Raw genomic sequence first — 12,761 nt, forward strand, 5'->3', positions numbered from 1 at the left:
TCATTGCAGTCAGGTTCCGTGTCACATAACCACGTTTTTGGAATGCACTCCCCGTTACCAGACAAACACGCAAAATAATCTGGAGCACAAGTTGGAGGTTCTATAAAACACAGGATAATAATTCACCAATGTGATGTAATAACAAAGCATTTTTTACCCATTTCCGGTGAATACAAAGGATTAATCCCTTCCTCCAAACTCTGTCCCCCCCCTCTCCCCAAAGTTCTGGTAGACATTTGTCAGAGATATAAAAATCTAGTGTAAACATGATGATGACTTATTTAAGTGTTGCCTTTTCCTGTCTTTTTAGTTCTTTAATAAGTAAATCATTTTTGCAAAAGGCCTTCGAGGTCTAGCCTAGATCTAGATTACACCAACGCCACAAAGCAAGATTTTGCACATAAAGCCACTATATCAAATTAGTGCCCGCTCAAGGATAGAAAAGTTATGTGAAAATAAGAAATGACGACTTACCAATGCACTGTACCTCATCTTCGTGTAAGTTCAGATGGCTAGGGCATGAGCAGCGGGCAGTGCCTACCCCAGTTGGGATGCAGAAGTGGGAACAATGCCCATTCCTGAAAGAACAGGGCTGGGAAGCTACATTAAAACACAAATGTAAAAAAATAACATTATTAAACATGATTGCATTAAAAGGACTACCTGAGTAGTTGCGCACATCTAGTCTTGGTGCGTTTTTTTCACACCAAAACTATCTGATCACATCCAAAAAGCATGTTACTTAAGAATTTGCATTGAAGTAATAGTACAATAAAGAAGCGAGTGGATAGGGAATGATTGGTATTGTAATAATAGGTATCCCAATGAGAAAATTCAATTTTATTATTTTGAATTCTGTAAACATTAGATCTACAGAACTCACTGCACTGATCATTTTCCAGTTTAAATTATTATAATCCAATACACCGTTCAAAAGTTACGGCCCTTTAAAGATGGTAAAAAAGGGGGTCTGAATGCGAAAAAGTGGGTCATTCTTCTTCTTTTGGAGGGCATAACTTTGAAAGTAATAACATAAAATGTCTAATTTTCACAAAACCCCAAGATCTTATAGAGTTTTATGTGTGCATTTTTTTTTAGAATAAACTCGTCAAATTAAAAACAATCTGCTAGTTTTAATTGCATATTTTATCTTGTATCATACAAACTATGCCTGCTCTCTCGCATTGCACTGCGACAGCAACCGAACACATGCAGAGCAGTGGGCGAATTGGAACCATCCATTTTTGCAGCGGGGTAAAAATTTGGTTTTAAGTGGTAGTGATTGATGATTAATACATGTGTGATAAGTAAGCTTTACCGAATAAACAATAGTGTGGTCTCGGATGTTTTCAATTGTATTTACTCCCGAATTCACCATATTTCAAAATGTTTTCGCTGAATGACCATGCAAAATATGTTATTAAATGATAGGTTTTCAGATATAAATAAGATCCAGCTTTAATTTAGTGGTATTTTCGATTGGTTTTGTTCATGAACAATCGCTCAAAATGCGAACTTTGTCACTAATTTCGTTTTTTATGGTGGATGAACACATAAATTTTAGACGGTTTACACATCAAAATAAAGCTTGTTTAAAGCCTGATAACATGCAAAAAAAATCATTCCGCTAGCTTTGACGGTCATCAAGCGAAGTTGGAAAGGGGGTTTCCCAATGTTTTTTTATGCACGCAAATTCGGCTCACCAGGTTTTTCAACACATTTTAAAATCGCACTTACTCATCAAATACTACGTTAAACACTATAACATGCTTTTTCTAAATATATAAATTTTATTGGTAAAAATTCACAATGAGTATAGTATTTTCAACATCAATGTCAGGTCATTTTTACAAATCTCACGAATTTTTGAAAACTGTATACACTCAAAATGGCTTCATTGGGATACCTAGTAATAAGGTCTATAAAGTAGAAGATGATGATGAAAACAATGACAATGACAATTAGCAAAGTAGTACTCACCGTCTGTGGGCTTCTTGACAGCGAGTATATCAGTTAAGAGGTCCATACGTCCTAGCATTGTTTGTTGATTATCTCCCGAGTTCTTATTGGCACGTTTTATACATTTCATATGTTTATCCACCCAGTAGATGAAATCACCATAAACGGTCAGGCCAACAACCTTCACGATATTATCACTGACTGGACGAGAACGAGTACCACCTAAAAAAAAAAAAATTAATATTAAAAAAAAAAATTTTAATATTAAAAAAAAAATTTTAATATTAAAAAAAAAACCAAGGTATGAGTAAATAAGTGCACGTTTGTTCAAAACAGTCAACAACTAAAAATAATCTTTCATATGTTGGTCTAATATCTAAGAAATTTACATAAATATGTAATCATAGAAGTGGTTGGAACAACAGTTGTGGCTTGAAATCACAACTTTGAAGTCCAGGGTTCCAAAACCCTTGCTGTGCAAATTGCAAATCAATGAGAGAGACTCTTTATCCATGGTATCTCGCCCCAAACCAGAAGTATAAATGGGTACTTAGGATGTTCGAGTAGCAATTCGCAGATATATTCTTGCAGTAAATTATGGAATTCTCCCTCAGGAAAATGAGTATTGGTTCACAGACATCGTTCTAATGGCTTGGGGTAAATAGCACTGGGGGTAATAATGTGAAGTACAATGAGACTTTGTTGTTTAGAGCGCTATATAAAAACCAACATATTAAATTTACTTCAATGTCATGATCGCACGATAAAACTTACTTTACTTTATTCTTTATTCATATCAAAATCGCAGCCGAGACTGAATTACATGATATACAAAAAAAAATCTTAAAAAATAACTATATTCAACATATATAAAATACAAATTAAATTTATTTAACTAATTTATTGCTTCGTTATTATTATATTATGTATTATTATACACAATAAATAAGGGGGAAAATGCCAAAAAAATCCAAGCATTGCACAAGACATTAAAAATTTGCTAACCACTAAAATTACAGCGTAATTGGAAACACCAAAATGAGTAAATGAGAGAGGGGAAAGGGCAACAATATTAACATTTAAAAATTCAGTTAAAAAAACAAACCAGTACCGGTACATTGTGGTGAATACAAGTACTTATTTAATAATTATTTGATTGTTATTTATTATATATTTATAATTATTGCAGATAGGTCAATCATAAATTGAGGTCTGAAAGGTAAGAAATGAAATTACTCACTAGTAATATCAACATATTCAATGGCCTGTAACCTGTGGTCAAACCAGTAGACTCGGTTTGAATCTGCATCTGCCGTGATTGGACCAGGTTCATATAGGCCTGTGCTGATCAGCTCTAGGTGGTTAGTGTATCCATCTAGAGAACCCTGCTCCAGTGTAGGTTTGCCCTCCTGCATGTTGGTCCAGAACATCAGCCTAGAATTTAAATTTCAACAATTAAGAAAAAAACTTTTATTCCAACGTGTGGCTTAGTAGCAGATCAGATTTGATCCGATATTAATTTGAGGTTAGCGCCCACAGGCCAATTGTATTACATTCGCTGCCAACAAAAGAACCAGTCGAATACAGCCATCATTACAATGACCGCCACATATATGCAAACGTCTCTTAGAATATGAAGCTATAATAACTATAATACGGGGGAGGGCATACAAATTGGTCAGAGGGCCAAAATGATGGCTACAAGCAAACCTGTCGTGAAAAATTGATATTTCCATTCAGTGTGCTTGCAAAAACCTTCACACTGCTTTAATACCACTTTATGCTCAGTTTTGACCTTAATTTTTCTAGCCAAAGATGGGAGACGGGCCATCACTTTGCCACCAGTGCTTTAACGTAACTAATAATGAATGGTAAGGCAAATGTTTTTAAGGCCAACAAGACAGTAGTATTTATCTTCTTTGAAACATGTGACCCACTCTGGCAAAACCAGCCGTTTGCAGGAAAAATTCAAGATTGAGTTTTTGGTGTTATTGCAACCTGCATGAATTCTTAAAAAAAGTGTTTATTTGATGGAAATCGGTTGAGTATCAGTAAAGTTAAGAATATTTAATTGATTAAATATCAGCCATGTTGGTTTTGAGAAAAGAGCTTCTAAAGATTCTAAAATCAATAGTTTATTAAGAATTATAATTTAATATACTTTTCAGTTTTATTTAGTGATTTATATTTTGCGGAAATATTCTTTAACATATCTTCTTTTATAAAATGCAAAAAACATGAAAATGTTCAAAATTCTGATTCAACGTTTTGGGTGCTTGTCGGAAATTAGAAATTGCGACAAACAGTAGGTTTTGCCAGAGCCGATCACACATCCTTGGATAATTTACAGAGTTATTGAACGACTAAATGATAAACTGACAATAACTCACCCTTTCAATGGAAGCAGTGCAATACTTCTTGGTTTCTGATGAGGTTTTTGGACGATGGCTCCCATCACTGTTCCATTCGCCTGAACAACGTTAATTTGATTGAAAGAATCACAGGTCCAGAAAATCAGCTTGCTGTATGGTTCAAAGGCCATGTCATAAGGACTAATATCATTGCCTGAAACTAGTGGTTTGGGCTAGTGTAAAAAAAAAAAGAAGATATATTAGCAAATGTTCAGAATATTTCAGGTTATATACATATATATTTGTTTATCAAATAAAAAAACATTACTATGTAGATGAAAGTTTGGGCTGTGGTTTTAATGGTAAAGTGCCTGCCCTCCAATCTCAAAATCTTGGGTTCATATCAATGGATCTTTGAAAATGAATAAAAAAAAAATCAATAGTTTGAATTATTTTTATCATTCTATTCTAAAACAGACAAAAATCCATGTTTGTCGGCAGAATCGTGAAAAAAAAATCGCTGCAAGATGAGTTTTTCACAACAATTAGTCATTACTCAATTCAGTAGAAATCACCTCCAGTTCATAGAAACAACTATAGAGGGCGCCTGCAGTACAGGAACAATTTTAAAAAGAATTATTTTCATTCCCCCGGCAGTACCAGGAGCACGCAGCAAAAGTGTTAAATCGGAATTTTTCCCATGCTCCCAGTCTCTTAATGCAAACTGGTTATAAAGCATTGAAGACCTTGTCACATTTATTAACAATAATACCTTTGTTACATCAACATTATTCTTAAAGCAAATGCAGGTAATTCTATTTTTTGTTCGCATTTTCGAAGCTGGGTTCTTTCACCAAAGAAATCATGTTAACTAAAGTAATAGATCCATTCCTGTGGCTAATCACAAAATCAATTACGTTTTAAATTGAAGATTGCAATAAAACAAATTGAATAATACACAATCTTTCCAAAAGTCTTGACTCTAAATGTGTTGTTTATAAAATGTTATTAAATCATATTATCAGCCTGAAGCCAACATAATGATTCACCTAAAAAAAAGTTGTTTAAAAGAGTAAGCTATTAATAAGTATTATTTTTCAGCTTTTTTTCCCCTTTTTTAAAGATTAAATTACATTATAGGCCAACAGAATTCTGTATAAAAAAGTACCAATGGTGGTTTACTTACGGAAATACCATTGCTTTTTGCATGCATTATCTTTTTGTTCTTCTTGTCTATCCAGAATATGATTTCGGCCTCAAAATCATACTCAACCGCCTTCACGGTCTGGGTTTCGCTGATTGGAAGAACAATATCTGGTTCCTCAAAGTTAAATAACATTCGGTTCAGCGTGTCCCTTTGACTGTAAATCAGGAATGCTTCAGGAGCTGGGGATAGAAAAAAATAATAGCATTAATGAAGATATCTTAAGTATATACTATAGTATGAACAAATCATTGGGTAGAGGACAGAGAGATAATAGTCCAAACAATCCTGAGAAAGTTGTGCATAGCATTAGCACTGCTACCATGAAAAAAAAGGAACAGACACAAATGAGAATGTTGAAATCAAAGTCTTGGGTGAACGAAAGAGAGTTGGTAGTAATCTACCACTGTCGAGGGGTTAGAATGAAAGCCGACCAATGGGAAAAAGAAAAAGAAATATCATGGCTAGCCCAGGACAGAGGACAATGAAAAACATTTGTTGCTGCCTTATGTGCACATCAGCATAAGTAAGTAGGTAGTAATATATACTTACATAAGTAAGTAGTAAATATATACTATACCTCAACAGGTTAGAAAATTTCTCCTGATCTCAAAATCACATTCTCATTATAAATACCTTTGGATTACATAATAGTTGGACTAAACTAGACCAAGCTCGTTGAAAGTGTATATGTAATCAGATTGACATGTAGGGAATACTGCAAAAACTACAAACATTTTAGCTTTACAATGGTACCAAACACTTCATTCTTATCACAATTTGTGACCCGTAACAGTAAAATGAAAATGACTCACTTTTGGAGATTTACGCAATTTCGCACAACAAAGCAGAGATAATCGCAATTTTGTGAAAATAAATCAATACCGCTCTACGCTAAGGTAAGCAAACAAATAGTGAAATACTTACGGTCCAGATTGAATATAATGTTCAAATTGTTAGTACATGTCGGTAATTACCCTATCTATCGGATTCCGTAAAAAAAAATCTGAAACACAGAGCTCTCCGTGTTTGGCAGACAAGCGTTGCTTTACCAACCACTGAGATCTCCGTGTTTGGCGGGCTGAGTGTTAATGAAAAACTAGGCAGCAATAATTGAGGATGTGAGCAGACAGCAGAAACTAACTTACTTTACTGATTATATTTAATATATTTTTTTGTCTTAATTTGAACTTACCTGAACAGGTAGTGTTGTCCGAGTTCAATGTGTGGTGTGCTTCACACTTGCACCGAAAACCATCCGGATGTGCAAGGCACAAATCAGAACAACCGCCATTGTGGGAATTACACTTGTTAATCCCTACACAAAATGAAATGAGAAAAATAATAATACCATGAACCACTTGTCAACCTAAAAATATAAAACATCCTTTTTTTTTTTTCCTTTTGGGTACTAGTTTCATTATCCCCAAAGAAGCTAGTAGTTCTAATAAATGAATAAATGTCTGATAACAGTATGTTTATGTATGCATTTATAAAATTCAATTCAATTGTCTTCATAAAAATAAAGAAATTTGTCGTATTTTTTTAGAATATAATGTAGTTAGATTTACATAGCATTTTATAAAGGAAGTTTTAAAGCACTTAAAGTGTGGACTAGCTTGTAAAGTAACTTCATTCTCCACTAAGGGCCTTTTGTGTCTCAGACCCCCAGTAAACCTCGTCTGTCCACAAAAGATGTGTATGGACCAGTACAATGTGGTAGGCTCATGTGCCTCGAAAAAGATTACTGGGTTTTTTGAAGAACACATGAGCACATTGTGTACACTGAGCCTACCAGAACCATTGGCGAGTGTGCCGCTCGAACCAGCGTCGTAATGACTCTTGGCCGTGGCTGCCCTGCCTTAACAGCTGAGCTAATTGACTCGCTATAATTTTAATGCTTATTTTTAATCATCTTAAGTTCAACCAAAAAATTACCTGCTTGACGAGACTTGTGGAAAACTTTGATATCAAGTACATGATCTTGTTGGCCTTGAATGATCTCGCGTCCCGCTCCACTGGTCTTGTTCGCACGTTCAATTGTCATGGCTGACAAGTCAGCCCAGTAAATGAATTCATTGTACTGGGTAAGTCCTAGAGGATTTGTTATGCCATCTTGTACCACCTGAATTTTATTACTCCCTGAACAAGAATTAAAGAAAATTTTATTATACAAAATAATGTAAATATACAGATCTAAAACAAATAATACTAATTAAAAGTATGCAGATATTTATGTGTGTATGAATTAAATCTCAGAAAACACCCACCATCTAAGTTCGATGAATAAATCTCGCTGAGATCCAAATCGACCCAGAAAAGCCGACGGGCCTGATAATCGATGGTAAGTCCATTGGCACGCCCCTCAACAAGCATCAACACCTTCCGGTTTGTCCCATCCATATGTGCTCTTGCAATACGATATGGAGTACTCCACTCACTCCAGTACATATATCTATTTTTTAAGAAACAAAAGATATTGCAACTACTAAAAAATACAGGTTTCCTTCTAATTAACGACCCTCCAATTAAAGACTCTCCCTCTAAGTAAAGATCACTTCTCTGTTGTCCGAAATTGACAAATGTATTTTTTCTATATTATTATTAATAACAGAGGCCAAAGCTGCTAAAGACCTTGCAATCCCCAGTCCCACAATTGGTCTTCAAATTAGGGGGAAACCTGTATATTTAAAAATCACCAATGGAAGTAAAAAAAGGCTAAAAAAAAATATTCAACCAGATTTTTAAGCAAATGTTTAAAGTGAAAAATAGAGAGGTTTTGCATGCAAACGAATACATGTACACATATATGTTTAGCTATCCGTAACGGTTCGTAGCCATTCTGTGAAAAAAGGGTAAATATGTTGTATATGTGACTACTTACCCAGCTACTGGATCAAGAGCTAAGCTAGTCGGAGCCTCTACATCTTCCCAAATTAACACGCGCCTAGATGAGCCATCCAATCTCGATACTTCTATACGATCGGTGCCTGTGTCTGTCCAGTACAGGTTCTTGCCCGTCCAATCAACAGCAATGTCTTCTGGGAACTCAAGCCCATACTCAATGACAATTTCATACCCACTCCCGTTCATAAAAGCGGTCATTATTTCCTGTAAGAAAATACATTTTCTTATGATTATTACTACAAATATGGAATAAATATTAGTAGTTTATAAGGTACTTTATTGTGGTTAATTTGATTACTACATAATTTGAAATGTGAACACACTGAGGTAAATATATATCCAGTAACAATTCCATTTATATAAACCTTAAGTCAAATACACTTTCAAAAACTAGACAGTTATTTATTCATTTTGCTTTCCAAATCCGGAAAAATTATCCTTAAAATGGCTTTTAACTGCAAGACACATTAAATCCCAGTTTAGTAAAATTTGAAAATTGATAAAATTGTTTACCTTTGTCTTCCTGTTGAACCAATATATTCTATCACCAACAAAGTCAAAATCAAGGGCAGACCCTTCCCTTGCCCCTACGACTGGTATCGCAACATCGCTGTTGTTAGTTTCCAGCGCGATGCGACGAAGGCCGATGTTTTGCCGCAGGAACACAAGGAATGCTTCAGGTACGATGCAAGTCTTCTTATCTGCATGTAACTCCAACCCAGTTGGGCACATACAAACAACCGCGGCATGTTTATAAAAACACAGATTACTACATCCAGCATTTTCCTCATTACAAGGATTCGTTCCTAATAAGAGACACCACATGAAAAATGTGTATACTTATATTTAGTTACATTCATCCTTACACTGAGGCTTACACCAAAGATATAAACCAACCTTAACAATTTTGAGTAATTTTCTTAATACTCCATCCTCTTAATTAAGAGGTTTGACATGGAAATTATAATTCTGGAAGCATAATGACATTCGAAGGGGTCTTTCACAACTATCAACTTTTTAACAAGCGTACAAAACATAGGTTGGGGGCGAGTGGGTAAACAATGGCGTAAGATTTTTAAATAGTAATAAAATATCAGTCAAAAATCGTCACAACCACGAAAAAAGCTGCTGATATACACACATAGATGATTGTCATGAAAAATCGTACTGATGTACACTTGTGGAAATGTTGATAATTTTGAAGGCCCTCTAAAATAATTTCATTTCATCAAAATGCTAGCTAGGCCAACACCCCTAGCTCCCTAGATGTCCTTTATGAGGCCTAAGTCTAATATACGCTAGTTAGGTATGAAACTCATTTTTGTTGCATTTTCTGGTCTCAACCCAAAACTTAACCTAATTAATATGATAAGAGGGGTTAAACGATGACACACAAAACATTGATTCTTAATAAATTGGCTTCCTTGATTTATAGGTTGCATGTGTCACTGTTTGCAAAAAGATACATGCATAACAATGAAAAAACATCAATAAAAAATCATATGAAATTCAATCAGCTAACTGACATTGACATTTATATCAAGCTATAAATTCTAAATACCAGTACCATTATGGATTTGAAACCTTACCTGATTTCTTTGTTAGATCGATTGCTTTGAGGCCCATCAAATCCGGGAGTGCGTCGATGATCAGTTCGCGGTCCTTACCGGTATATTTATTCACACGTTCAATACAACGCCGCTGCCAATCAGTCCAATATACATAATCACCTAAGATGGACAAGCATAGGAAGTACATTATTAATAATATACCTTACTTTTTTTTAATGTTAAAAATTTGATCAAGTTATACAGTTATTTTGGTTTACTAATTTAAGTATATTACTAATTTGAATTAACAGTTAATCAAATGTGTTTATATGTCTATGGAAACTCCAGAAATATATCCTGTGTTGGGATTTAGAGGGTTTATCAGACATCAACAAAGATGACTTGCATTCTCATTTCTTTTCCTTGTATTCTGTATTTCTAGTTGTTGTGTTGTTGAGCTGATATCGAATAAAACAAATCAAAGTAAATTTAAATTATATAATTCAATGAGTATTTGCAGTTTTAATTTTGAATGTTTGCAAAAATCCTGTATGATAATTTCGTCTTCAAAAGCAAAGCAATAGCTAGTATAGGCCTACACCTGATATTCCCTCAATAAAGATTTAGTGGAACCATTCTTGCTTCTTAGTATATTATTTTTCAATCATCAATAAAATAAACAGTAGGACAGCCTTTTGTTCCTTTAAAATGTGTACAATCTGAGGGTAGGGACATTTTCGTAAAATTTGTTTGATCTACATTTGCTGCAAGATTTCGATTTGAAAAACTTTGGTCAAGCTTCCACAGGCAGGCTGGAGTAGCTAAAGCTAAGCATTTTCTTTTCAGTTTCTTTGTATTCTGTATTTCTAATTTTTGTGTTGTTGAGCTAATATTGAATAAAACAAATTGAAGTAAATTTAGATTTTAAAAAATTTCCACAATAAAAAGTATTTCTGAATTAAACAAAATCTGAGGACTGTTGGAACTGAAACGCCAGGGCTACACCAAAAGAATTTCGATAATATTTTTGGATTGTTCCTTCGGGAAGGAATGACATGCACAGAGAAACGGATTTTCATCCCCAAAAACTACATACCAAGTAAGCTAAAACCAAATATATGGGGGGTTTCTGAAGAGTCAACCAAAATCACACGATTTCTACCGTCCAAGTCAGCTCGCTCAATCCTATCGGTTTGAGCATCACCCCAGTATATTTTCCGTTGTTCGTAGTCGACAGCAATACCATTGGGCCAATTCAGTGATGTGTTTATAAGAATTTTACGGTGACTCCCGTCTAATGCTGCACGCTCTATCTTAGGATTTTCACCCCAATCAGTCCAGTACATATATCTACAAAAAGAAAAAAAATATATATATATTATTCAGATAACATTAATAACGCTAAGTGTTGAATTGAGTGGAAATGGTTGGCACACAGTTGATTTGTGTTGTCTATTTGGTGAATACTCAAAATTTATAATTTAAAATTGATAAAATATATAATTCAATGAGTATTCACAGATTTTTTTTTCCCCCTTAAATAATTTTTTTGGCTGGCATTATCTTCCACTAAATAGGAATTAATTATAGAAATTACTTTATACAATGCAGTAATGTAATAATTCTAATTGTTAGCAACTAGATCATGCTAATTTGTTGGTACTTTTTTCACAATATTTATTCATTCATTATATCTTTGTAACAAACTTTTAAAAGTTCTGTTGCCAATACACACAAAAAATATCTTGTACTCTGTTAGAAAACAAATTTGACTATGCCTTTTCCACACCATCAAATTTTGAGAAAATCATGTGTAATGCCTAAATATGGTAATGATGACAATACATTATAACCATATACAGTAGAACACCTCATTTACGAACCCCAATTTTACGAATTCCCGATTTTACGAACGTAATATAAAGGTGATGACGTCATAAAAATTGAAGCGAAAGATTAAAAAAAAAAAAAACCCGCTTGAATTGTACCTGTTATTACCATGCATAAACACAACACACCATACTATACAGTACTATGTAATTCTCAAGTGAAGGAGGCCCTCTAACGGGCCTCTTCAAAGTCAGTGTTTTTTATGGCTTCACACATGCGCATGCGACAAATTTTACTTCTCTTTCAAACATCGTTTTCAGCTTTAAAATTCAACATAGTGCTTGATTGTTTTATTGAATGATCAATATATATAATAAACAAGTATCTATGGAAGTTGTGTTGGAATAAAATCCACGATCTAGGTATTTAAGAAGGTAAAAATGTCCGATAAAAACAAATTTGTGCAGGGCCTAGAGTGGGATCAGAATGCTAGAAGCTGCCAACTGTAGGCCTAGGCCCCCTCAGACTTAACTGCGCAAGCCTGTAGGCCTAGCCTAGGCCTAGTTTATGCCAGTGTAAGTAGTATCAGTGCAAATATATAGGAATTTGGGTCAACCCTGATTTTACGAATACCCGAATTTACGAACGGCTCTGGGCCCGTGCCGTACGTAAATTAGGGGTTCTACTGTATAGGTACATCTTAACTATATATGGTAATGATGACATCACATTATAACCATATATAGGTACATCTTAAAGTGCCTCTGCCACCTATTCTGACAATTTTTATAAACTACAGTGTGTTTATATTTATAAATATATTATAAACACAAGTGTTGGTCATAAATTACGAATAAAATTGATTTTGTACGAAAAAATGAGTTTAAAGTGTCATTTTTGAAAAAGAAACAACGAGGTCACTCAATGACGTCATTGGTGACCGACTTTGCCAAACTTCAT

General features: G+C 34.4%; 1 protein-coding gene across 1 annotated transcript in view; it reads right to left on the reverse strand.

Moving 5' to 3' along the window:
* The window catches only part of LOC117113109 (low-density lipoprotein receptor-related protein 6-like), a 47,777-nt gene that overhangs the window by 7,117 nt on the left and 27,899 nt on the right, over positions 1 to 12,761 (reverse strand). The window contains exons 7-19 of the mRNA XM_033256355.1: positions 11,068 to 11,321; positions 10,011 to 10,151; positions 8,935 to 9,227; positions 8,399 to 8,625; positions 7,785 to 7,969; positions 7,453 to 7,656; positions 6,710 to 6,832; positions 5,497 to 5,696; positions 4,350 to 4,543; positions 3,200 to 3,393; positions 1,981 to 2,181; positions 475 to 600; positions 8 to 100 (exon numbers count right to left, since the gene is read on the reverse strand). Coding sequence (XP_033112246.1) covers positions 8 to 100; positions 475 to 600; positions 1,981 to 2,181; positions 3,200 to 3,393; positions 4,350 to 4,543; positions 5,497 to 5,696; positions 6,710 to 6,832; positions 7,453 to 7,656; positions 7,785 to 7,969; positions 8,399 to 8,625; positions 8,935 to 9,227; positions 10,011 to 10,151; positions 11,068 to 11,321 — 2,435 coding nt within the window. The remainder of the gene's footprint in view (positions 1 to 7; positions 101 to 474; positions 601 to 1,980; positions 2,182 to 3,199; positions 3,394 to 4,349; positions 4,544 to 5,496; positions 5,697 to 6,709; positions 6,833 to 7,452; positions 7,657 to 7,784; positions 7,970 to 8,398; positions 8,626 to 8,934; positions 9,228 to 10,010; positions 10,152 to 11,067; positions 11,322 to 12,761) is intronic.

This window comes from Anneissia japonica, unplaced genomic scaffold (assembly GCF_011630105.1).
Source record: "Anneissia japonica isolate Jap-2015-1 unplaced genomic scaffold, ASM1163010v1 scaffold288155_len217153_cov186, whole genome shotgun sequence".
Lineage (NCBI taxonomy): Eukaryota > Metazoa > Echinodermata > Crinoidea > Comatulida > Comatulidae > Anneissia > Anneissia japonica.